Source organism: Cryptotermes secundus, unplaced genomic scaffold (assembly GCF_002891405.2).
Source record: "Cryptotermes secundus unplaced genomic scaffold, Csec_1.0 scaffold597, whole genome shotgun sequence".
Lineage (NCBI taxonomy): Eukaryota > Metazoa > Arthropoda > Insecta > Blattodea > Kalotermitidae > Cryptotermes > Cryptotermes secundus.
This window is the reverse complement of record NW_019743156.1, coordinates 399,807-423,922: the sequence shown is the minus strand read 5'-3', so window position 1 is coordinate 423,922 and position 24,116 is coordinate 399,807. Positions and strand designations below refer to the sequence as shown.

Below are 24,116 nucleotides of genomic sequence, written 5' to 3'. Positions count from 1 at the left end.
GCACGAATGGGGGAGATTAGGAATGCATATAGGATATTGGTGGGAAAGCCAGAAGGAAGGAGACCGCTGGAAAGACGAAGGCGTAGGTGGGCCAACAATATTAAAATGGATCTTAGAGAGAGAGAATGGGATGGTATGGATTGGATAGATCTGGCTCAGGATAGGGACCAGTGGAGGGCTCTTGTGAACACGGTAATGAAACTGAGGTATTCTTGAGTAGCTCCAGATTTGGTTTCTCCTCAAGAAGGGTTCAGCTCCATAAGTAAGTAAGTTTAAAAACCGCGTATATTTCTTAAGGAACATATATGTGGTCAGCCGTCAGCTTTCACTAGAATTTAAATGCGATACACTACAAAATAAAGCATCAGCTCTTCATAACCGTCATACAGATCAATTAAGGGCTTCCCAGCTTGTTAAGAACAGATATTGCTACTCAGGTGTTTCAAATACTGGCTGTGATGCAGGCATGCGTCATGTTAGGAGACCCGGCGATAACTGGCGCATGAGTACCGACGTTTCGGAAGTACGAAATACCTCCATCTCCAGCATACCCTGAAGATGAAGATTATGTTTTTCTACTTAAACGTTGGTATCCACCTACAAGTATAAACGGTGTCATAACTCTAAAGAACAACATTATTTTACCATGGTGCACTTAAAACTTTTAACATAACGGTCAACAATATCCTCTGAGAATTGCGTAGATATATCCACTAGGTAAAAAGGTAAACTTGCCTCTGTGTTTAACTAATTAAGCACTACGCCATGAAGGCGTATGGGGGAGTGGATGTATAGATCCATATTTTCTTGACCTCAGCACTAGTTGGAGGTGATTGGTCAGCTTCACGTCCCGGCCGCTTTACCCCCGTGAAAGTTCCTCCGGTATCCATTGTATGGGAGATTGGCTGGACCCCAAAGCCGGTCTGGAAGATTGGAGAAGTGAAAATTCTTGACCCTACCGGGACTCGATCTCCGACCCCTTGTTCGTCCAGCCCATAGCCAGTTGCTATACCTACTACGCTAAATATTCATTAGAACATCGGGAAATACTTGACTACTCAGTTTTCACATGCTTAAAAATTGGTCTGATTCATAATCGGGTTATTAATCATAATACTAATCATGCTACCACTGGTCTCTCACAGGCTGACGTGAATGTATGAACATTGTGTTGATAGACTGAAGCTCATAAGGGTTTATAGTGTTAGGAGCTGCCTGTGTCTATGCAAAATTATTATTATTATCATCCCCTCCATCTAAATAACCAACTGCGTACCCCAACATTGCTATTGCCTTGTTTGGAGACATGCTGAGTCTGTAATAATATATTAATGAAAAAGGGTATACGAGCACATGAAAACAGACATTTCAGTATGCTACAGCGCTTGTGAATCTACTGACATGACATTTTAATATTCTCAAAAATACCCGTATAAAATTGCTGCTTAAGTATTTGAAAGTAAATTGCTGAAAATTGTCATAGCAATTTCCTGTTTATGAACTGCATCTGCTGTCCAGTATATAATGTCTTCCCAGTTTAGTTCGCTGATATTTTGTAGCCATAAATGACTTAGAATGACACGAAGTGGGGGACGAACCGCGGCCCTTAGTTTATGACACTAGAGTAAACATGGGGCGTAGTATACGTTAGAAAACCCTAGGTATATAAAAGCTGTCCCCATCTGCCTGCCGCTCCCCGTCAGTACCCATCCTACTCTTCATCATTTCGAGATGGAGAAGTACAGGTAGAGGCCTTGCGACGAGCTGATCACCCGCCAAAGGAGTCCTACCGTATGTGTAAGATCTAGAAAAACCGAAATGAACGGAGTTCATGGAGGTAGGCCTAGGCCCACTGGGGCTGTAGTGCCAAGGGGGGGGGGAAGTACAGATATAAATAAAAACATGTAAAATTTAAAGTTGTCCCTGTGATTAACTCATTAACACTTTTTTTACCTCGGTACTAGCTGAAGGTGAGTGGTCAGCTTCATGCCCCGGCCGCTTAACCCCCCCAGGAAGAGCTTCCGATACCTATTGGGTAGGAGGTTGGGTGGACCCCTAGAGCCGGTCTGGACGACATGGAGAAGTGAAAATTCTTGACCCTACCGGAACTCGAACTCCGAACTCTAGGTCGTCCATCACGTAGCCAGTCGCTATACCGGCTCACGTGTCCTTTTGTAAATGGAGAGAAGGAACGGAGCTCTGCATACAGTATAGGGGAAAATGAAATTGAGGGAAAGCCTTGTTGCCAAATTGAATACGGGAGAATATACGACAAGACAAGAAGTAACTTACGAAAATTGGAATATTATACAGTTCTACAAATAGCATACAACTATAATGTAAGTAGGATATGGAAATTCTTGGGACAATACGTGTATTTGCACCTAAAAGTAATAAATATACATTTCACATGATACGGAGGGAGTAGTAAAATAGGGGAAATTACAGTTGGCTAGTCATGTAGGTCTACCTCGGAAGGGCGAGAAGAGATACTTACAGAATTTTGATGGAGAGACTTACTGGAAATTGGCCACTTAGAAGATAAACTTGAATTTGAACATAAAGGGGAGGCGAAAAGGTGGTGAAGATGAGAGGTGGATGAAAGTGGTTCAGTATTGTATCCAGTGCCTCAACCAACTACGCTACTCGATGGTGAACCAAATCCTCTAGTTACGCTATAATGTAATTACATTAAAAGATGTAATTACTCAGCTCGGTTACGGAAGGTTAAGGTTACAGAAAGTTGTGTGACAAGTGTCCTAGTCAACGCAGCAGAACATGTTCTACCTGAATAAAACCGCCATAAAATTAACGAAAAATATGAGAATTACATCTTATTATGTCTAGTCTGAATTATATGATAACCGAAATTGCTCACAGCTGATTGTTCAAGCCTCGGAGTAAGAAATGGTGACAGCAGGGGCCTTCTCTTACATGCCGATATTCAAACTACACCCGTAATATTTGTGTCAGCGAATTTGTCACTAAACATCGAAGGTGAAGCGTGTGTTAACTTATTTCTTTTAGCGTGTCTTTTATATACAGGGTGTCCGGATGAATGGTATCCAAAATAAAAAATTAAATCTCGGTAACTAATGCCATACACGTATCCGGTTTGTCATCGGAAAGGAAAACTCTGCAAGTTCTTGTTCTGAAATTTAAGCTGGTGTAATTTTTCTTTGTATCTCCAGGGACGTTGTGACGGAAGAGTTTTTCAAATAGACTGCTGCTCGCTTCCATTTTCTCTCCAATTTGTATTATATTATCGTCCATTTTATTATATCGACGCTAAGCAGCCTCTGTAGTTGTTGCCATGTTACATTACAGTTGGACGGAGGAATTTAATATTGTGTATCAATTTCCTATTTCAATTTTGCATTTTTCTCAATATATCATTTCTTGTTGTGAGAATGCAGGCAGTGCATGTGGTTCTGTGAACGTCCGTATTTCTCTTCTTTACCCATGCAAAGAGATTAAATTTCATTACCATTCACTAACGCGCTATGCATTCATGTTGAGTGAATGCAGGATTCATATCAATTACATGCTGACTAAATCCAGTATTACACAGTTTCTATTGGCGTTTCCTTGACAACGAGACACTAATTCCTGGATATTAACAGTCACAAAATAATCGTATACCCTGATTCTATATTCCATGATGCTAACCGCCGCATGGGGATTTATTACAAATGTATAGTTAAAATTATTAATACTGAAACATGTCACCTTAATGAGCAGTGTTACTTAACTGGATTTTGAAAGTTATTGAATTGAAAAGCTAGTAAGAGGCACTGCTCATTACAGCGACGCGTTTCAGTTATAATCTCCTGCAGTCACACAGTCGATATAACGACTAGGCTGCAGGATGTACGATCGAGGAATCAGCGTTCGATTCCCAGCAAGAGCAAAAGAAATTTCTCTCTTATCCTCTGGATGTGGAGATCTTTCAACTAAGGTAAGGCGACAGGAGCTTGAAGCTGTCTAGTCGCTTTCATATAGTGTCGAAATTAACCTGGACACATACCTCCATCCCCCCATTCATATTCAGGACGCGTCTTTACTTAAGCACAGGGCCAAGTTCACTTTCAATACGGCGCGTTTTGGAAATCTATCATGGCTCTACAGCCTTGTGTTGGACCTTGGCCGCCTTTTCTGTTTCTTGATCTTTTTACACAGCCGATAGGACTCTTTTGACCGGGGATCAGCATATCGCAAGGCCGTTATCTGCGCAAAGAACAACACAAATAGAGAATAAACGCACACCCACATCCATGGCTCAAGTAGGATTCGAAACCACGATCCTGGTGTCCCTCGCATGCCTTAGACCACGTGGCCACTGTGATCGACACGTTTTGGCAAGAGTAACACAAAAATGGCCAGTAAAGCCCTAGTTCACCGCAGCTTATTTCGAGAATTCGATATCTGAGAATCTAGAAAGTAAAGCGTGACCGGTTCAGTGTTCTGTATTAATAATTCAATTCAATTAAATTCGTGTTTATTTACGTGCAAACTTAACAGCACAGAGGCCAATTACAAAGCTAGAGCCAATAGGGAAATACAGAAAAATAATTAAAAAACAAAATACAAAAATGATAGTCTATATTAATAACACAGCATGAATAAAGATGATGATGATAATAATAATAATAATAATAATAATAATAATAATAATAATAATAATAATAATAATAATAATAATAATAATAATAATAATAATAATAATAATAATAATAATAATAATAATAATAATAATAATAATAATAATAATAATAATAATAATAATAATAATAATAATAATAATAATAATAATAATAATAATAATAATAATAATAATAATAATAATAATAATAATAATAATAATAATAATAATAATAATAATAATAATAATAATAATAATAATAATAATAATAATAATAATAATAATAATAATAATAATAATAATAATAATAATAATAATAATAATAATAATAATAATAATAATAATAATAATAATAATAATAATAATAATAATAATAATAATAATAATAATAATAATAATAATAATAATAATAATAATAATAATAATAATAATAATAATAATAATAATAATAATAATAATAATAATAATAATAATAATAATAATAATAATAATAATAATAATAATAATAATAATAATAATAATAATAATAATAATAATAATAATAAAATAATAATCGATTAAAGCACAAACTAGCATGTACACTTTCAGGCGTTCTTTGCAATAAGTGCATAAAAACAACTTCTAATTATTAGGTCACTTTATACGCAGGACTAAGATAAGGTAAATTTGTTCCTGTGCTTAATTAAGCAGGATACCATGAAGATGTATGGAGGAGTGGAGATATAGCTCCACAAGTCTTGACCTCGACACTACATTGAGGAGATTGGTCTGTTTCACTTCCCGGCCGCTTTATCCAGGAAAAAAGACACAGGCGTTCATTCAATTGGAGTTTGGGGATGACCTAGAAAAGGTTCTGACACTGTAAAGAAGAGAAAATATCTCGTCTCTGTCGGAAAAAGAACTTCAAACATCCTGCTCGCAACCCATTGCGCTAACGGCTGAAATATCAGTGTTTAGAATTCCTGAACAGCTTCTAGAGAAAATTGTGACAGACCAAAGTTATAAAACAACAATCTTAATATTCCAGCTGTGAAAACCTCCGATTTCTTCTATAAATATGCGTCAAACCTTTTTATATACGACGAAACCCGTGTGGAGGCGGGGTCGAATATCTCCACCGTGACCCTGCGAGTCGTAGGAGGCGACGAAAATGGAAGTCTCAAATGTGAGACATTAAAATATGGTCGCGAGTACTAAGGAAATCGGACTCAAGAAAGACTGCACTGACAAGGACCAGCAGCATATACAAAAGACAGACCAGTCCTCTCGTCAGAGAGGGCGCCCCACAGAAACAAAATCTTTACTGTCGAACAGTAATAAATATCTCTTCATAAGCCCCACATGGGGCTCGACGCCAAGACTTACTGACTGACCGTCAGTCGCAATGTGACTTTGACTTTTATATATGCCATACATTCTTAGTGTCATAGCCTTTTAATGATAGCAGTGACTATTGTTTTCCCGTGTAAGAGGCTCCTTCTTGGGAAAGCAATAGACGCTCAGGTAGTCAGATAATCTCATTCATTTTTGGAAACCGAATGTTCGAGATCACGCTATTAGTTACTATTTTCAGCAAGACGAGAGTGGTTCACATCTTACACCAATTTGTTTAAGAACCACCTTTCTTCTATCGTAAGGCAATTCAAGTCAGTCCAAATATAAACCATCATTTGAAGACATATTTTAATATTCTACACTTGTTTGTGCTTGTGTGTTGCAAAGCATCTCTACAACTTCGGCTCTTCCGCCTTAATTTTTAGGCCTGTACCCATTTCCCACATCATTTAGCGTACTGCACGCTCCTTCGGTCTAATCAGTATTGATTTGACAATAATACTGTCACGTGTAGGGGTTTGCGTGAGATTTATAGACGGGTTTTGAATTGGATGATTGGATTTCTTGGCACCTTATACACAGTACTCTGAACTGCAGGCAATTACAGCGCTATCGCTGATATACCCACTTCGTATTTCACCATTACGAAAACACTAGGGTTCTCAGTCTTCACTAGTCGTATCCTGGTAACGGATTATTACAGTGCAGCACACATGAAGTCTGCTTTGCAGAGTCTAATCCTTTTCTTGCCATTATTCTGCAACTGCCAATTCTGAAGACTCGATTCAATTCAATTCAATTCCTTCGCTCCTAAGTTCATATCCTGACAGTCTCGCGTCTAGAAACTCGGCTCAGTTCCTCTCAATATAATTTTCTTTACAGCCTGTCATTGCTGGGAAGGTGTGTTTTTGCATAGCAATGGAAGTTACTCGGTTGCTGGTTGCATATGCCTTGCCGCGGGAATTTGTTTACTGTGTCGTTGCCTAGCAATGAATACCTATTCTGACTTCGCTATTCCGGCTTACGAACGTCATGTCATAGTATGACTGTCTAGTAAGAAGACCTAAGGGCCGCGCCATAGCACAAGCTGTTAGTCACTGGCTTCCCACGGCGGCAGCCCGGGTTCGATCCCGGGTCTGATCAAGTGGGATTTGTGGCGGACAAAATGGCGCTGGGGCAGGTTTTCTCCGAGTACTTCGGTTTCCCTTGCCAATCTTCATTCCACCAATTACTCCACAATCACCCTCACCTATCATCAGGGGCTGGTACAATAGGCCAGAAGTGGCCGCAGTACAAGGGACTTAGTCCCACCCCACTAGCAATAAAAAAGGCGAACTAAACCGGAGATACTTTTTGTTCATTTCAAAACGGTGTCACAGATTTGTAATTTTTATGGACTTGTGTGCTTCTAGAATATGGATAGAGGCCCACTTCATAGCTTCTGAGTAGCGAATATAAACCACTCTTTTCTAATCTGGAGCTGCTGCATTCAAGTTACAGAAAAGCGAAAGTAAAATCACAGAAAATCATCCCAATTTCTAATGTACGTTTATAATAATATATATTGGCAACTTTTGAAAGTGTTTTGGATATGAGATATTAATGTGAATATTATCCACAAAGAATGCTGTCTTCTGGGATTCGGCCCGGTGTACATCTTGTGTGAATTGACGTTTCAGGGGAACGCATCGCCTTCGTCTACACGGTAGAATAATCCGCGAGCGAGGAACAGGCGTGAGCATGGGCTGCAGACTGAGCCACCACTCCGCATAATCACCGAAGTGGACAACCTCAGATCTTACATATAATCCACGAACTTCAGAAGTTTTTAACTCGTTTTACTTCAGAAAGAACAAAAGCGTTCAGCTAGTTGTCTCTACCCAATCACATCTTAATTGTTATACTAGTGTAAACTACAGATAATAGTTTCTCCTGTACATAGCTTTGGGGGTGAAGCGAAATTACTCTTACTGTAATGATTACCCTGCCGATTAGGTTTGAGGCATTTATGGAAGGGTACTGAATCTGAGTAATCTAGCTGCTCTCATGTGAGTACTGTTAGTCTCAAATTTCAAGGAATTTGGGAGAAAGTTATACTATGAAATGTGCAACCGTGAGCATTTCCTTTCTGATTTCACATACTGTTTACAATAAATACTTCTTGTAAGATCCTTGTGTGTGACAGCTGTAATGACGACAGAGTGTAACTGGCACCGACAAATTGCTTCCCGTTTATCAGTAAGATAACAACGAAAGCCTCAAATCTGTCTCTGTGACATATTCAGTGCTGAAGAGACAGAAGTGAGGCTTTCGTCCCTCCCTCCCGAATGGTCGCTACAAGTCTACTTGCCGGTCACGGTAGCTGAGCGGTCTAAGGCATGTACTGTCTTCGCTTGCTTGGAAACCGGGATCGTGGGTTCTAATCCCACTCAGGGCATGGATGTTTAGTTTGTGTGTGTGCGTTTTTCTGTGTTTGTGTACAGGTAGAGGCCTTGCTAGGAGCTGATCACCCGCCCAAGGAGTCCTACCGAATGTGTAAGATCTAGAAAAACCGAAGTGAACGGAGAAGTTCATGGAGGTAAGCCTAGGCCCACTGGGGCTGTAGTGCCAAGGGAAAAAAGAATCTACTTACCTGTTCCACACTTTGGATGTGTGTCGTTGGAAACATTTACAGAAAGCTTTATAAAATTACCCTAATTCCTCTCTCGTCTAATTGGGTAGTTGGCAATAGCAATTTATTTGTTTATTATGTATTATGAATATTTGCAACGGGAAGCTGTCAAAATTGTGATGAAACTTAAGGTTCCTTAAATGGCAAGGAATTTCTTGACACTATGAGTGACTATCGGCGACCACAGTGGTCACACAGTCTAAGACAAGAACCATCTTCACCCCCTCGAACACTGGGATCGTGGGTTTGAATTCCACTCGCGGCATGAATGTCTGTGTGCGTTTATTCTGTGTTTGTGTTGTCCTGTGTTCAGGTAGCGGCCTTGCGACGGGCTGATCACTTGTTCAAGGAGTCTTATGGACTACTTGCAGATTAAGAGACTGAACAAGTGGCCAAGGTTCACGAGGGCTGTAGAGCCATAAGTAGAGAGATAGATAGGAGTGTCTGTTAGTTAGCTTCTCAAGCAGAACTGTCCCATGGCGTTAGTTAGTCTGTGTTAATTAGAGTATATGACAAGGAAATGGATTGTTGCTAATAAGGATAGAATCCAGTGGCGGGAGCCAATGAACACGCTACTGAAACTTCGTGCTCCATAATTCACAGGAACATTCTTGACTAGCTGAGATACTATTCGATTTTCAAGAAGGGAACTAGTCCGTCGAGTACAGAACTTTGTGAAGCATCTGTGAACAAGTTTCCTCCACTCATGACCTCCTTTCGTTTACGCCGTAATGAAAATAAGGCAAATGTTGATGAAAAGCATTGTTTTTCGCGTCAACAGAGAGATACGTATCGAACTGAGATCAATTCAATGCTGGTCTGTTGCCTCGATATTGAAAATAAAGGGGAAATACCATTAGGTCAATGCGCAGGAAATGAGGATTCAGTGGACTCAGTGTCTTCTGACTCGAATAATATTCTTGCCGGTCCAGGTGTTAGGTTACGTTGAGACTAGCTCCGTGTTAGACCACTCTATCATCATTCAGCCCTATACGGAGCTAATCCGACCGTAGCTTTACGTTGAACCATATCGTGGCCGACAGCACAGAAACAGGATATTGTAAAAGTAGTACTGATGCAGAGACTAAGTGGATCAAAGTTTTTCCTTAGAATCTTATTGTGGCTCAGTTGGTAACGAAATTTCTATCCTATCATGGAACCCTCAAAACTTCATTTCCGTGTTCACAAACGCAATCCGAGGCCTTGTTTAATATTTCAAAACAAATGATACTTTGGATTGGGGGTTCTTAGTCCCGACTAGCACGCGGTAACGCAGTTGTTTGAGGCACTGCGCTACAAGCCGGAAGTTAGCGGGTTCGAGTCTCGATGAGGTGGAATTCTTAATTGACCTAATCCTTCCAGTCGACTCAGCCTCTAACAGAAATGTGTACCAGGAATCTCCCTGGGTGTAAAGGGCGGCCGGCGCGTAAGACTGACAACCACACTGCCATCTGTAAGCCGATTGTCTAGGAAATGTGGGAACCTCGACTTCTCACAACCCTATGGACCTCCACGGTCTATTACACGGATATCTTTATCTGCTCCGTCCGGCGCAAAGCCTGACGGGGTCCAAGAGTTCAAAAAGAAGTTGTGGGAAGAATTTTCCATTTACTTTCCTTTGATACGATACTGACCGCATAGAAAACGACGCGTCCACTTGTTGGAGGGTGTGTTTTCTCTGCAGTCCACACCAAAGTCATATAAATAAGAAATATGGGGATTCACAGACACACAAACAGAAAGGTGATCTCATAAGCATTTTTCAAAACAAGAATGTGGACTGAATATCATAACACTGGTGAAATGTAATGTGGAAATAAATAAAAATGGTTGTCTCCGAAACATTCTATAGTCTAAGTAACAGGACATTTCGGTTTAATGGCGGTGTTCATTGCCCGACACATATTTTTCTATAACAAACCTGAGCTTCAATATCCGAGACTTCCTGCCTGTAGATGAGGATGTCATGAAGGGTGATGGCCGTCTGGACAATGAGGGCTAGTATAGGGATAAACGGAAGCACCAGCATCTGCAGCAACTGGAGCCGTCGCCCCCTCTTGTAAGCTGGGTTGGCTGCCTTCACACAGCACTGACCGCGCGCGCCTACGTAACTAACATCCTCGGAGCTCACACTTCGCACTGAGGTGTTGTCTCCCGTGGTGGACGCTGCTCCGTGTCTTTCGCGATGTGCCATCTGGAATACTGCAACAAATAAAAGGTAAGGTAAAATTGTCATGTGTTTAACTAATTAAACACTACCCCATGAAGGCGTATGGGGAAGTGGATAAATTTATCCACATTTTCTTGACCTCGGCACTAGCTGGAGGTAAGTAGTCAGCTTCACGCCTCTGCCTCTTTACCCTCGAGGAAAGAACCCCCGTTACCCATTGGATATGAGGCTGGGTGGGCCCCAGACCCGGTCTGGACCATATGGAGAAATTGAGTATTGAAAACTGTAGAGGTTAGACGAAACAAATGGGTGTTTTCCGTGGGGTCCGTGCCGAAAAATTATAAGAGGTCATAGTCATGTGAATTAAAGAAGTACTACAAAGGAGTAAGAAGGATTAAGAGGGGAACGATGGAGTAAAACGGAGTAGCAGAGTTCAATTCAGTTGGAAGCCAGAACAGTTCCAATGGAGTGTCCAGTCGGAGGAAGATGAGATGTGTCAGATAGTGATCTGTGAATTGTTGTACCCAGTTATATAAATGTTAAATAAATTCATCCATTAAATCTAAAACCCATCTCATTAATCACGCAAACCGTGGGTACGTGAAAATATGAAAATATTCCTATATGCATAAGGAGACCTCATGAAAATGGTGCGGTACTCCATGAAACTGAGTAGTCAGCTTCACACTCCGGCTACTCTTTGCCAGGAGAGAGATCCTCAATACCCATTGAATGTGACACTTGGCAAATCAGAGAGATTTCCTCGAGGTGGAAATGAAGTGCAGAGTTTGGGTTCCTATTTGAAATTGATGCCATGTTGCCTAGCCCAAAAGGAGAAAGAAAACCTTTTTTATCTTAATAGAGATTCAGAAGCAAGTGGAATAATTCTTGCTAGCAGGATCTCAACTGGGGTCAGTTTTCTGCGAACTGCATCAGCTTCTGTGGCGTCTGCGAATTGTACGTAGGAGTGCGGTGTGATTACATAGAACTGGCCAGCAGGAGACTTTCGACATAAAGCGATCGGGTCAGAAAGAAAACGGAAGGAAAGGAAAGTACAGAGAGAAGGCTGTGGTTTGTAACATGGCGACGCCTTTGCTCTCGTTCCGAGGAATTGACAGATATCATAAAAATGTTAATACCCCATCCACTAAGTAGATCAAACCCTTGGTTCCCCAAAGGTATACCGGCTAGGCCATATCACACTGTTTCTTATATATCTGAAAATTACGTTCAGCACTTCTGTAGGTCTGCGTTATCAGGCATTTTGTTCTTTCAGCTGGAATACAAAATGGTGGCGGGGTGTAATGATGCCAAATACTGCACCATGGGCACCCTTATTCCTCTGACTGTTGGTTATTAGGCTCGTAGGAAAAGCATAGTAATTCATTAATACTATGAATCCAAACTCAAAGTAATTATTACAGTTTATGCGCTCTAAATAAGTGAAATTTGGTGCGTATGTTCATTCATATTAATTTATTTCTAATAAAACAGAAAAAGGTAAAGTTGTCCCTGTGTTTAACTAAGGACTACTCCACGAAGGAGTATGGGGGACTGGATGTATATATCAACATTTCCTTAACCTCGGCACTAGTTGGAGATGAGTGTCAGCTTCACACACCGGACGCTTTACCACCGCGAAAGAGCCCCCTGTACCCATCGTATAGGAGGTTGGGTGGATCCTATAGACGATCTGGACGATATGGAGAAGTGAAAATTCTTGGCCCTACTAAAAAAAACAGATTTCTATGTAAATAAAATTTATCCATATCGAATTTCTTTGTAACAAGTATACAGAAAACTTTAATGCAATATGTGCAGGTGGATGAAAATTTTGAAAATATTAAGTGGTATGCATATATAGACGAAGAAAAATTATTTAATCAGAAGAGAACTACAAATATGTTTCTATTTAAAAAAACGTGCCTACTGAAAACGACGGATCATCTCCTGGGCAGACAAAATCCAAAAGAATTTCGTCAGTACAAGCCAGAAGAAGAAAGTCTTAGATAATCAAGAAAACGTTGAACATTATGAATATGAAATGTAAGACCGGTGCAACCAGCGAAGTAAAGAAGGAGAGAACGTTATGTTGGCACATTGTGATTCATAGTTCTTTAGATTTTTAAAAATAATTACAAAAATTACCTCTACTTGCTACCTGTTTCATGCTGGTTTCTCGATAGTTTATCATTCTATCCTGAAGATGAAGGCGACATATTCTTCCGAAACGCCTACTGACCTTCAACGGACTGCACGCCATTTTGCCCCCAAAGTTAAAATCTTCAATTTTTACAATGATGTAAAGCGCGCCTAATATAGGCCGAAGATGAGTTTCTTCTAGCCTTGGGAAGAGTGGTCCCATTCGGTTTTACTCACAGCAGACATTCGTAATCCAAGGGCCCTATAAACAACTTTTGAACAAGTCTGATTCTGCCGAACACTTGAAAGTCCCACCGGGCTTCGTTGTAAATTTGGTAAAAAGGTAAACTATCTCTTTAACAAGCCGTGAAGGCCCATAGGTTTGTGAGACGTCGAGGCTGCCTCATTTAATTTAGACAACCGGCTCACAGATGGCGGTGAGATTGTCAGCCTAAAGCGCCGGCTGTCCTTTACCTCCCAGGAAGATTCCTGATGCTCATTTCTGTTAGAGGCTGAGTCGACCCCAGGGCCATAATGCGGCTCGAAGGATTAGGTCAATTGAAAAACGAATTGCGTACAGATTCGAAAAATCGACAGTGTTCCTAGTAAACGAGATGGGTGGTCTGGGAGGTCATACCCCCCAGAGTGGCGGTTAGTGATGGAAGAGTCAGGTTCGATTCGCGCGACTACTGTTTCCGCCTCAGGGGAGCCATCAATAACAAGCCAAGTGACCTTTGCGTAGTTCTCAATCCTTCCTAATCCTAGCATTATTACATGGATCTTGATTACGAGAAGATTTCCATAAGAAGTGATACCCTTTACGCCAAATTAAATTTCACTTTTTGTTTAAGTCAGTTTGGCTCTTTGAAACAAAATAAGTAATACTGCATTAATTGAAGCATTACGATTACAAGAGAGAAGCGGTTACATTTCTGTCCATGACAAAAAGTAAGAAAGCTTTGACTCACCTCACGCTGGGGACACGCGGTAGAGTAGTTGGTTGAGGCACTATAGTACAAGCCGGAAAGTCGCGGGTTCGAATCCCGATGAGGTGGATTTTCTTTTTCGATTGACCTAATACTTCCAGTCGCAATATGGCTCTGGGGTTGACTCAGCCTCTAAGAGAAATGATTACGAGGAATCCTCCTGGGGTGTAAAGGGCGGTCGGAGCGTAAGGCTGACAACCTTACTGCAATCTGCGAACCGATTGTCTAGAAAATTTGGGACTCTCAACGTCTCACCAGTATATGTGTATGGGCCTCCATGGTCTGTTACAGGGATAGTTACAAGAATATATGTCCCTCTCGGCAACTGTAGGAACATCTCACTGCCAACCGTTCCGTAACTTTTTTAAATCCAAGTGCAAGGGCTCAAACCAAAACCCTTAGGTCACTTACAGGGGAAACAAGAGTCTATGGGAAACCTGCCACATGTGTTTGTGTACATGGTGACACAGATTTCGAAAGAGGGTCCGTTTGGAACGAGAACTTAGTGAAATTTTGGAATTTCGGTCTCCGGACCAGAAAGGAGCAGTCACATTAAATTTCAATGCGTTAGATTACATAGATGCAGTCCTACTGTACAAATTTTGAAAACCACGAATTCATCATTTCCAGTGACGAAATCCTTGAGACTGGAAAGCAGACAGAAGGAATTGTCTAGATTCAGTTTCTATTTGGGATCTGTCAACTTCACCAAATTTCTCAATAGCCGCTTGCCATATACTCGTAGATAAGTGTAAAAAGTTAAAGTTCTTCCTGTCCTTAACTAATTAAGCACTGCTCCATGAAGACTATGGGGGAGTGGATGTATAGATCCACATTTCCTTGGCCTCGGCACCAGCTGGAGGTCAGTGGTCAGATTCACGCCCCGGCCGCTTTATCCTTGGGGAAAGAGCCCCCGTTACCCTTTAGATGGGAAATTGGGTGGACCCCAGAAACAATCTGGATGAAGTGGAGAAGAGAAAGTTCTTGATCCAACCAGGACTCGAACTCCGAACCGTCGGTCGTTCATTCCGTAGCTGAAACGCATCAGATTAATTGGATCGGAAATTGCTCTGTCGTCTACCATCAAGGGAGACACTTAGCTGAACCGATCGGGTTCCATCCTGGGACACAAGCAGCCTAACATTTTGGGCTCTTGGAATCAACGAACATGGAGTTTTTGAACAGAAAATGAAGTAATATCGTAATGATAATCTTCAAACATGAAGATATTTGTAGTCTGGGATATAAAGCCATGCAGGCCGGTGAAATTTAACTTTCACCTAAAACAATGCTTTACATCACACCTTTCCGGTCCAGATATCTGTGCTATAATTTTTTGAAGTTAAAAATGTTATAATTCTTAGCAAAGTACCAATAGATCTACAAATAACAGAGTCGAATTTCAAATGCATATATAGTATTAAGTACTTTTCTAAAGAGAATTAACTAAAGTCCTTGGTATTTTTTATAATGTCCTTCCTTCTCTCTGTTCGTGAAAAAGCCCAAGTACTGAACCGATGTGGGTGAAACACCCGATAGCGGAGGACACCTTGCTTTCTCGAGCAATTTTGATGTTGATAGTTAATTTCATCTTAAGAAATACTCCACCAAAAGGCTTATTGTTAGCCTCTGAATAGCTCTTTGATAGGTTTTCGTAAAATCTGGTTAACAGTCTTATTATTACATGATCATTAATGTATATAAATTTAATTAAATTTAGCATTCTTTAAGAGTTATGGACAAACATGCAGCTTACTTTTGACATATGTTATCTCCATAATAATTCATCACAGGAGAAAGCGTTTGAATTAAAGTTATAAGCATCCATAAAGTAAGCCACTTCTGTTAAGCTATTTACGTAAAGAAATTCCGTAGAATTTACTATTACAGGAAAAGTACCTATTAATTACGAGCTCAAAACAGTTGTCCAAGCCCCTCTGTTTGATTTACTCTCAGAGGAATTCTGATGAATTTCATAACCCACGACTTTCTGTTGTCGCATTTATCTGGAGAGTAGACAATTTTTGCGAGAACACTGAACAACTTTCTTCGCTGCCATATAAAAAAAATGAATTCGTCCAGCTAGTGAAATGCGAGAGATCAGTGTGAATAGAACTTCTCTCCTCATATCTCTTATAGATTCTGCAATAACTTACTTCTTCGCTCGACTTTACGGCTATATCGGATTTCTCCCTGATCCCACTGAAAAAGATGAAATAGACGACTTTCGCAAATGATCTTCGTAAAGCATAAAGGAATTGATTCCAGCCATTACTGAATGCGTACTTTAAATGAAATTACAAGTTAAGTCTTCATTTACAACCCTAGCCCTGGAAGTACGGAGCTATAGTACATTATGCAGGTTACTAAGAAGGTGGGCGGGACTCAATAGGCCCGTAAATTATGTTCGTAATGCTAAACAAATGCTAGTCTCAGGGAGTGTTATAATTTGACACATCTTATTTATGAGGAGGAGGAGGAGGAGGAGAAGAAGAAGAATATTGCTGCTATATTGTGTAAAACGAACTGAAATTTTCGTAAAATACATGGTGTGTTAACAAAGTGATTATGTAGATAGATAGATAAGTAGGTAGATATAAACAGACAGAAAGAGCCAGCCTGCCGGCTAGACAGACAGACAGACAGACAGACAGACAAATATAGATAGACAGAACCGCTACACTACAGGAACTGCATTTATATACTATATTAGAAACCTGAATATCCCATCCATATATATACACGTGTATATATATCATGACCATCAGTAATCTGTCAAGACGACAGGTCCACAGTCTCTTCAAAAACATTTCCTCCACTTGATGCGGTCTAGAGCTTTCTCCTTCAAATGACAGTATCCTCTTCTGTCCCCAAGGTCATCCAGCATCTTCTTACGTCTTCTTGTCATATATATATACACACACACACACACACACACACGAGTACAACATGAGAAGGCTAAGAGGAACGACGAGCTCCGCCTAACATAGGAAATTTTCTGAAGAAGCAACACTACTTAGAACGCTACAGAAGGGTCTCAACCCGCAGTTCCCCATGTCTCAATATTAATACTATAACGTGAAAGTATTGTCACACGTTAAGATGTTTAGAGGTTAAAAAATGTAGATGTACAATATTGATTATCATTAGCCATATTAACTGGAAATTTTAACTGTAATTTTAATTTCATATCTTGTAATTCATTTTTTACCTGTTCAATAATTTTATGTCAAGTTATAACTATTTAACTATAAAATATCAAAGTATATTATTAGGATAGTGTAACAATATAGACAAAAAATATTAATTCATATTAAATAAATGACTCAACTCCGAAATCTGATACGAAATATTCATGTAATACTGAGGATGGCCCAGGTAAGGGACGTAACATGAAACGAAGATATCAACAGAAAAATAATGCAGAAATTGACACGATAGTGACTATATTGATTGTCTTCTGAATTTGTTGTTGTGTAGACTGTCCCAAATCACGTTCTTTTAATGAGATTAATTTTGTTGTGTGGGAACTGGTAGCATTGCTGCCCAAGACCGTTAAGAGATGATAGCTATATTCCTCCTCTACCTTCAGTCCAAGACTAAACTGGCCAGCATGAATACGTGTGACTCTGTTGTGGTTCGTGTATAAGTTTTGTTACAGTGACACGGAAATGGGGAAGGAAAACCTCGAACAAAGTTATGCAATCAAGTTTCGTGTCAGGCTGAGAAAGGGTACTTCAAATACATATGAATAGACCCAGAAAGCGCTTGGTAACGATTCTGTGTCTCGTGCTCAAGTCTTTCTGTGGCACAAGGACTCTTGTAACTGGGCAAGTAACGGCGGGAGATGAGCAGCTATCTGGACTCCACGTCTCTGCTAGAGGAAGCAGAAACGTCGGCTGCGTGACTGCTTTCATTCGTCAAGATGAAGACTGACAATTCGAATGATCGCCGATGAACTCAATATTAATGAATTCACGGTCTGCCAAATTGTTACACAAAAGCTGAACATGAGATTAAGGTGTGCAAAAAGAGTTCCAAAATATTTGGATGATCAAAAAGCTCGTCGAATCGAAATGTCGGCAGAAATGTTTGCATGGCTCCAAACTGAACCTGTTTCTCTTAATCCGGTCATAAAATGTGACAAAATTTGGTTTCTGGGTGTGACCCTGAAGCAAAGAGACAGAGTGAAGAACAGCACACACCACAGCCTCCAAGACAGAAGAAAGCTCCCATGAGCAAACCAAAGCTCAAGATAACTGGCATCATTTTTTTGGATTCTGAAAGAGGGCCGACAATTTTAGATACGCGGAAGAAAGATGTGAAGTTTTGTGGCCCATATAGGATAAGTATGGCCGCGCCATAGCTCAAGCGGTTAGTCGTTGGCTTCCCACCACGGCGGCCCGGGTTCGATTCCGGGTCTGGTCAAGTGGGATTTGTGGTGGACAAAGTGGCGCTGGGGGTAGGTTTTCTCCGAGTACTTCGGTTTCTCCTGCCAATCTTCATTCCACCAATTGCTCCACAATCACCCTCACCTATCATCTGGGGCTGGTACAATAGGCCAGAAGTGGCCACAGTACAAGGGACTTAGTCCCATCCCACTAGCAATAAAAAAAATAGAATAAGTAGAGAAACTTGCAAAAACCAAGAATGTCATCACGGTGGTCTCGCAGTCTAAGGGCGGCCGCACATCAACTGCGTTAAGACAAGCATCAAGACATGAGACACAAGACTCAGTCTTGCTTCGTTCGTGATTCGTCAGCATGAAGCTTACGTCAGCATCATGACTCAGATCGGTGTGCGGACGTTTTCATAATCTCATTCGTTTCAACTGTGCTCCTTTCTTTGCGTCATGTCGCAAACATCGTGTCTTGACTGTTACATGTCTAGACGCATGTCGGTGTGCGGCCTACCTAAGACATGAACTGTCTTCGCTCGCTCGAAAGCTGGGACCGTGTGTTCGAACCCCACTCGAGATATGGATGTGTGTGTTGTGTGCTTATATTCTGTGTTTATATTGCCCTGTGTGTATGTAGAGGCCTTGGGACGGGCTCTTTCCCTTCCCAATTTATCCTACCAAATGTGCATAGGATGAAGAGACTGAGAAAAACGACCGAGGAAAAGCAAAGTTTTGTAAAGTCATGATAATAATGAAAATACCAAGAGTGGTTTAAATTTAATAACAGTTTTAGTAATAAAGTATTTGTGCCCGAATTGGGGTTTTATTGGAAACAAAATAGCCCATAGAAATGGTACATGAATGGAGCTCCTATATTTTGATCTAAAGAGGGTAATGGTGCAATTATTTCCAGCACAAACACTGAGAGAACATCGTTTTCAAAATTGTTTAAAATGTATACATGAACGAAACTTAATGACAGCATAGCCGGAAGAGCAGTTAGCCACTTTAATAAAAAAAAACGCGCAGTTTAATTAAGAGAGCCTGAACCGAGAATGGTATAGACACTGGGCGCCCAATGAAGATGGCAACGCACTTTTCATAATTAAACAGAGTCTGCTGCTTGTTTTATCTCGCGTTTCAACATCCTCAGTTCACTCCCAAGTCATCTGATGCATGGTCGAAATAGGTACTTACATTTTTAATAACTTTAATCTAATTATAGAATATAATATTTTGAAACCCCTTTGTTTTTGCCTTCCCAAATACTTCTATGAAGCTTCTTAAGACCTGCTGTCAGAATTTAACTACAATTTAGAACCATTTAGATGTGAGAATTTGACGATTTTGGAGGCTAATATTAATACTAATTAAAAAAATGTATGTAGCGACTCAAAAAAATTCCCTACATATTCACTGGGTCAAATTGTGAAATTAAGGTTAGAATTTCCTGAAAGATGAAAAACATTTCTGTGTGTCATTACGCAGGAAGGAAGTTAGGTTAAAGCAGTGCATGTCTTTAGCTCTAGACAGCCCACCAGTTGGATGCCATTCGTAATATTTCGCATGTAATATTATTACAATTTTGCATAAAGGCACGCAAACTGTCATAATGTTACAAAAACACAAGGTAATACAGAATTTCTTTTAAGCGAACCATTAATACCTTTGACACAAGGAACCGGAGAACCACGTTCTACTTCTCTTGGAATTTCTTAGTGAACATGAAATATTTCGAAGCTCTTACGGCGAATAAATATTGTGACATGTAGTGCAATTGCTAAGGAACGGCCTTGGTAAAGAAGCCCACAACAACACAACCAACAATATAGTGGACACATTTCTAGGCGACGGGGGTAATACACGCACGCAACAATAGAAACGGTGTGGTAAAATATTTCTTCTATGTGACTCACATATATCCACTGCTAGGCAACGGATGTGTTTTCTGTGTTATGGTCCGACAAGAGGCTATTTAACGAAAAGATAAAAATAACCCACAGTTCTGTTCAGTTCAGTTCAGTTCAGTTCAGTTCAGTTCAGTTCAGTTCAGTTCAGTTCAGTTCAGTTCAGTTGAAAGTCAGTCTGTGAAGAGAAGATTTAGCATATTAAAACAATACTCTATATATGCTGTAGCTATAGGGAGATTGTTATAAAACCGTTGCCACGATACGACTAGTGAAGACTGAGAAGACTTAGTGTGTCCTAGTGATTTTTAAGGTGGGTAGATTGCGATAGCGATATAATTGATTGTGATTAAGATAAAGAGCAGAAGACAGGATTAATAAAAGAGATCATCCTATCTAGAACCCGTAGTTATTAGTCAAGGGGCAATAAACACGTGACGACATGCTAGAATGTTCTCGGACCATCAACCATATAAACATTGAACTAAAAACCAACGTTTCAGAAATTCCTATGTTTCCATCATCAGGATATTTCCTGATGATAAGATTGATCCACTGACAAGATTTAGCACAATATGAATGGTGCGGTTATTTTGCTATAACCGAAATTCATTAAGACTTAGAGGGAATATTCTCTGGCTGAGGAAATAGGAGAGGACCTCCGGATATGTAGGGTAACTGCGGATGTATTGAATAAGTTTTTTCCTTAAGTTGGATAATTAGCGACGCTTTTAGTATCGATACCTGTCTACAGATCCAGAAGTCCGAATTCGATTCCCGGCGCTACTACATTTTCTGAGAAGTAGTGGATCTGGAACGGTATCCACTCAGCCTCGTGAGGATAATTGAGAAAATATTTCAAAGAAATAGAGGCTCCAGTCTAGAAAACGAAAATGATCGGCCATGGGGATTCGTTGCGCTGACCACGCGACGTCCTCTATTAGCTAAAGTTGGCACTATATTTTTAGCTAGTGCTGTGGGACTAAGTCCCTTGTACTGCGGCCACTTCTGGCCTATTGTACCAGCCCCAGATGATAGGTGAAAGTGATTGTGGAGCAATTGGTGGAATGAAGATTGGCAGGGGAAACCGAAGTACTCGGAGAAAACCTGCCCCAGCGCCACTTTGTCCACCACTAATTCCACTTGACCAGACCCGGTATCGAACTCGGGCCGCCGTGATGGGAAGCCAGGGACTAACCGCTTGAGCTATGGCGGGGCCCTAATATTGACACTAACTTCGCCGACAAGCGGCGGTCGCTCGGTTGGTATATTTCGCTTACGGACTACAGGCTACGGAATTTGTTATTTGTTTTTGTAAGTATCGATATATATGATCGATAATATGATGTTTAATGGACGTGAAGCAATTTTTAACTAAGAGCTGGCACGAGAAACCGAAGCAGATGGAGAAAACCTACCCCAGTACCATATGATCTGGCCTAGAATCGAACCTGGTCACCTGAGTTGGGTAGAAGATTAAGCCATGGCACAACATGTACTGCATTCGTGGAGAGTCCAGTTGATTGGATATTATTAGCACCTGATATTTTCCGGAAACTCAGCCTCGGTTTCAAGTAAAGTTTCTCACAATCCTTAAACAGGCGCTGAGATGCTAACAGGATCTGAAACGCTGTTTTCGAACACTCCCAGAATATTAGGTACTGACATGCCAATTTTAAAATTTTGTATCGCGTATTGATATCTTACGCACGAGCGCACTCTAAGTGGCATTCCTCGATTGATATATTGCTGTTATTCACATCTGAAAGAACCAATGGTATGCACAACACAGCAAGGCCAATAGGACTTCATAATCATACCTCGAACTCCATAACTGAATCATGTTACCTCTTTATTATGGTGATCCTTACATTCTTTCAGTAGCATGAGTAAGATAACTTCCCCATATTATTTTTGTATTCCTAGTGGAGTGGGACTAAGTCCCTTGTATCCCGGCCACTTCTGGCCTATTGTACCAGCCCCAGATGATAGGTGAGGGTGATTGTGGAGCAATTGGTGGAATGAAGATTGGCAGGGGAAACCGAAGTACTCGGAAAAAACCTGCCCCAGCACTACTTTTTCCACCACAAATCCGACTTGATCAGACCCGGGGTCGAACCCTGGCCGCCGCGGTGGAAAGCCAGCGACAAAACGCTTGAGCTATGGCGCTGCCTCTTCCCCCCCCCATAACTCCGTCTCTTTTATGACTCAACATGAAATAACAACTTACGTAAGCACATCTACTTTTGTAAACGAGTTTGCAATTATTAGCCCTGTGTGACCGAACAGAGTCGTAGACAATGTTATTGACCATTCAAACTTAACGTTAAGAGATAAAAATAGAAGTAATTGGGTCGTAAAATTGAAGCCTAGCTTATATACATTGGCCTGTATAAACTTAGTAATGTCAAAAACATAGTTACAGACACTAGGGCATTATGTGAACACGAAATAACTCTGTTGTCGCATTAAGAGAATGATTTATGAGTACCTGAACATGATAGCTCTTGGTAGCAGCATCTTGCTTTAGAGCCATGGGGATGCTGCTCCGGTGTGTCTTATCTATTTTTCAATCCTTATCTTTATGATACTGACTCTGTGGCCTACTGGATTTGTAGAAGTAGGTTACTGGATTACCGCTGATTCCATAGTGAATATGCCGAACAAATCGTTCATGAAAATTACCGAAATTTTGTTCAAAATTGTACATTTATATATAGTCCCATAACCACTAATTTCGTCCAATAAAATGTTATCAAGTAAGTAACATGAGCAGCATAGTTATGTCTGAGAAGCTGATAGTAGCTCATGTAAAAGTTATCCCTGTAACAGGCCATGGAGGCCCATAGGGTTATGAGACGACGAGAATCAAATTTTCTAGACAATCGGCTCAAAGATGGCGGTGAGGTTCTCAGTCTTAGGCGCCGACCGCCCTTTAACCCCCAGGAAGATTCCTAGTACTCATTTTTGTAAGAGGCTGGGTCGACTCCAGGGCCATAATGCGATTTGAAGGATTAGGTCAATTAAAAAATCCACCTCATCGTGACTCGAATCCGCGATCTTCCGGCTTGTAACATGGTGTTACAGCGTGCCCACAGTACCTCATGCAGTCAAGAAATTTTTCATTTTTTATGAATTCTGAAGTTCATTTATGCGTTCAAAAGAAGTCGCCTCTTGTCATTGTCCTGGCCTTGGAATTGCAAGCCCTCTTTTTTTTCCCCTTGGCACTACAGCCCCAGTGGTCCTAGGCCTACCTCCATGTACTCTGTTCACTTCGGTTTTTCTTGATCTTACACATTCGGTAGGACTCCTTGGGCGGGTGATCAGCTCGTCGCAAGGCCTCTACCTGTACACAAACACAGAAAAACTAAACATCCATGACCTGAGTGGGATTCGAACCCACGATCCTGGTTTCCAAGCAAGCGAAAACAGTACATGCCCTAACAAGCCCTCTAGTAAATACAATTATAATGATGAAATCTCACGTCAAAACAAGTCCATATACTTCATCGTATTTCGCCAAAATCACTTTTAATATTATCGTTGTGTCTACACCTGGACATCTCAGGTGAACAAGTCCCATCGGAATTTCCCTCTAAAATTTTGCTTCGATTTATATTTTATATGGTCATTTTGAGTCGCGTGGAATGCGAATGACTTACGTTTATAGAACTGGAAAGCACTGGGTGTTCGAAATTTTTGCATTCCGAGTAAATGTCACAGACTTTTTCCACTTGGAAGGTCGCGCCATAGCTCAAGCGGTTTAGTCGCTGGCTTCCCACCGCGACGGCTAGGGTTCGATCCCGGGTCTGGTCAAGTGGAATTTGTGGTGGACAAAGTGGCGCTGGGTCGGGTTTTCTCCGA

At 40.7% G+C, this 24,116-nt stretch overlaps 1 protein-coding gene across 5 annotated transcripts in view; it reads right to left on the bottom strand.

Annotated features, from left to right (window-relative positions):
* The window catches only part of LOC111873908, a 115,860-nt gene that overhangs the window by 75,882 nt on the left and 15,862 nt on the right, over positions 1-24,116 (bottom strand). For all 5 annotated transcript variants that reach the window (XR_002844453.2, XM_023868987.2, XM_023868989.2 and 2 more), the window contains one exon: positions 10,570-10,850. Coding sequence is in view for 4 of the 5 variants with exons in the window: in XM_023868987.2 (XP_023724755.1) it covers positions 10,570-10,842 (273 nt within the window). In the remaining variant the exon portion in view is untranslated. The remainder of the gene's footprint in view (positions 1-10,569; positions 10,851-24,116) is intronic.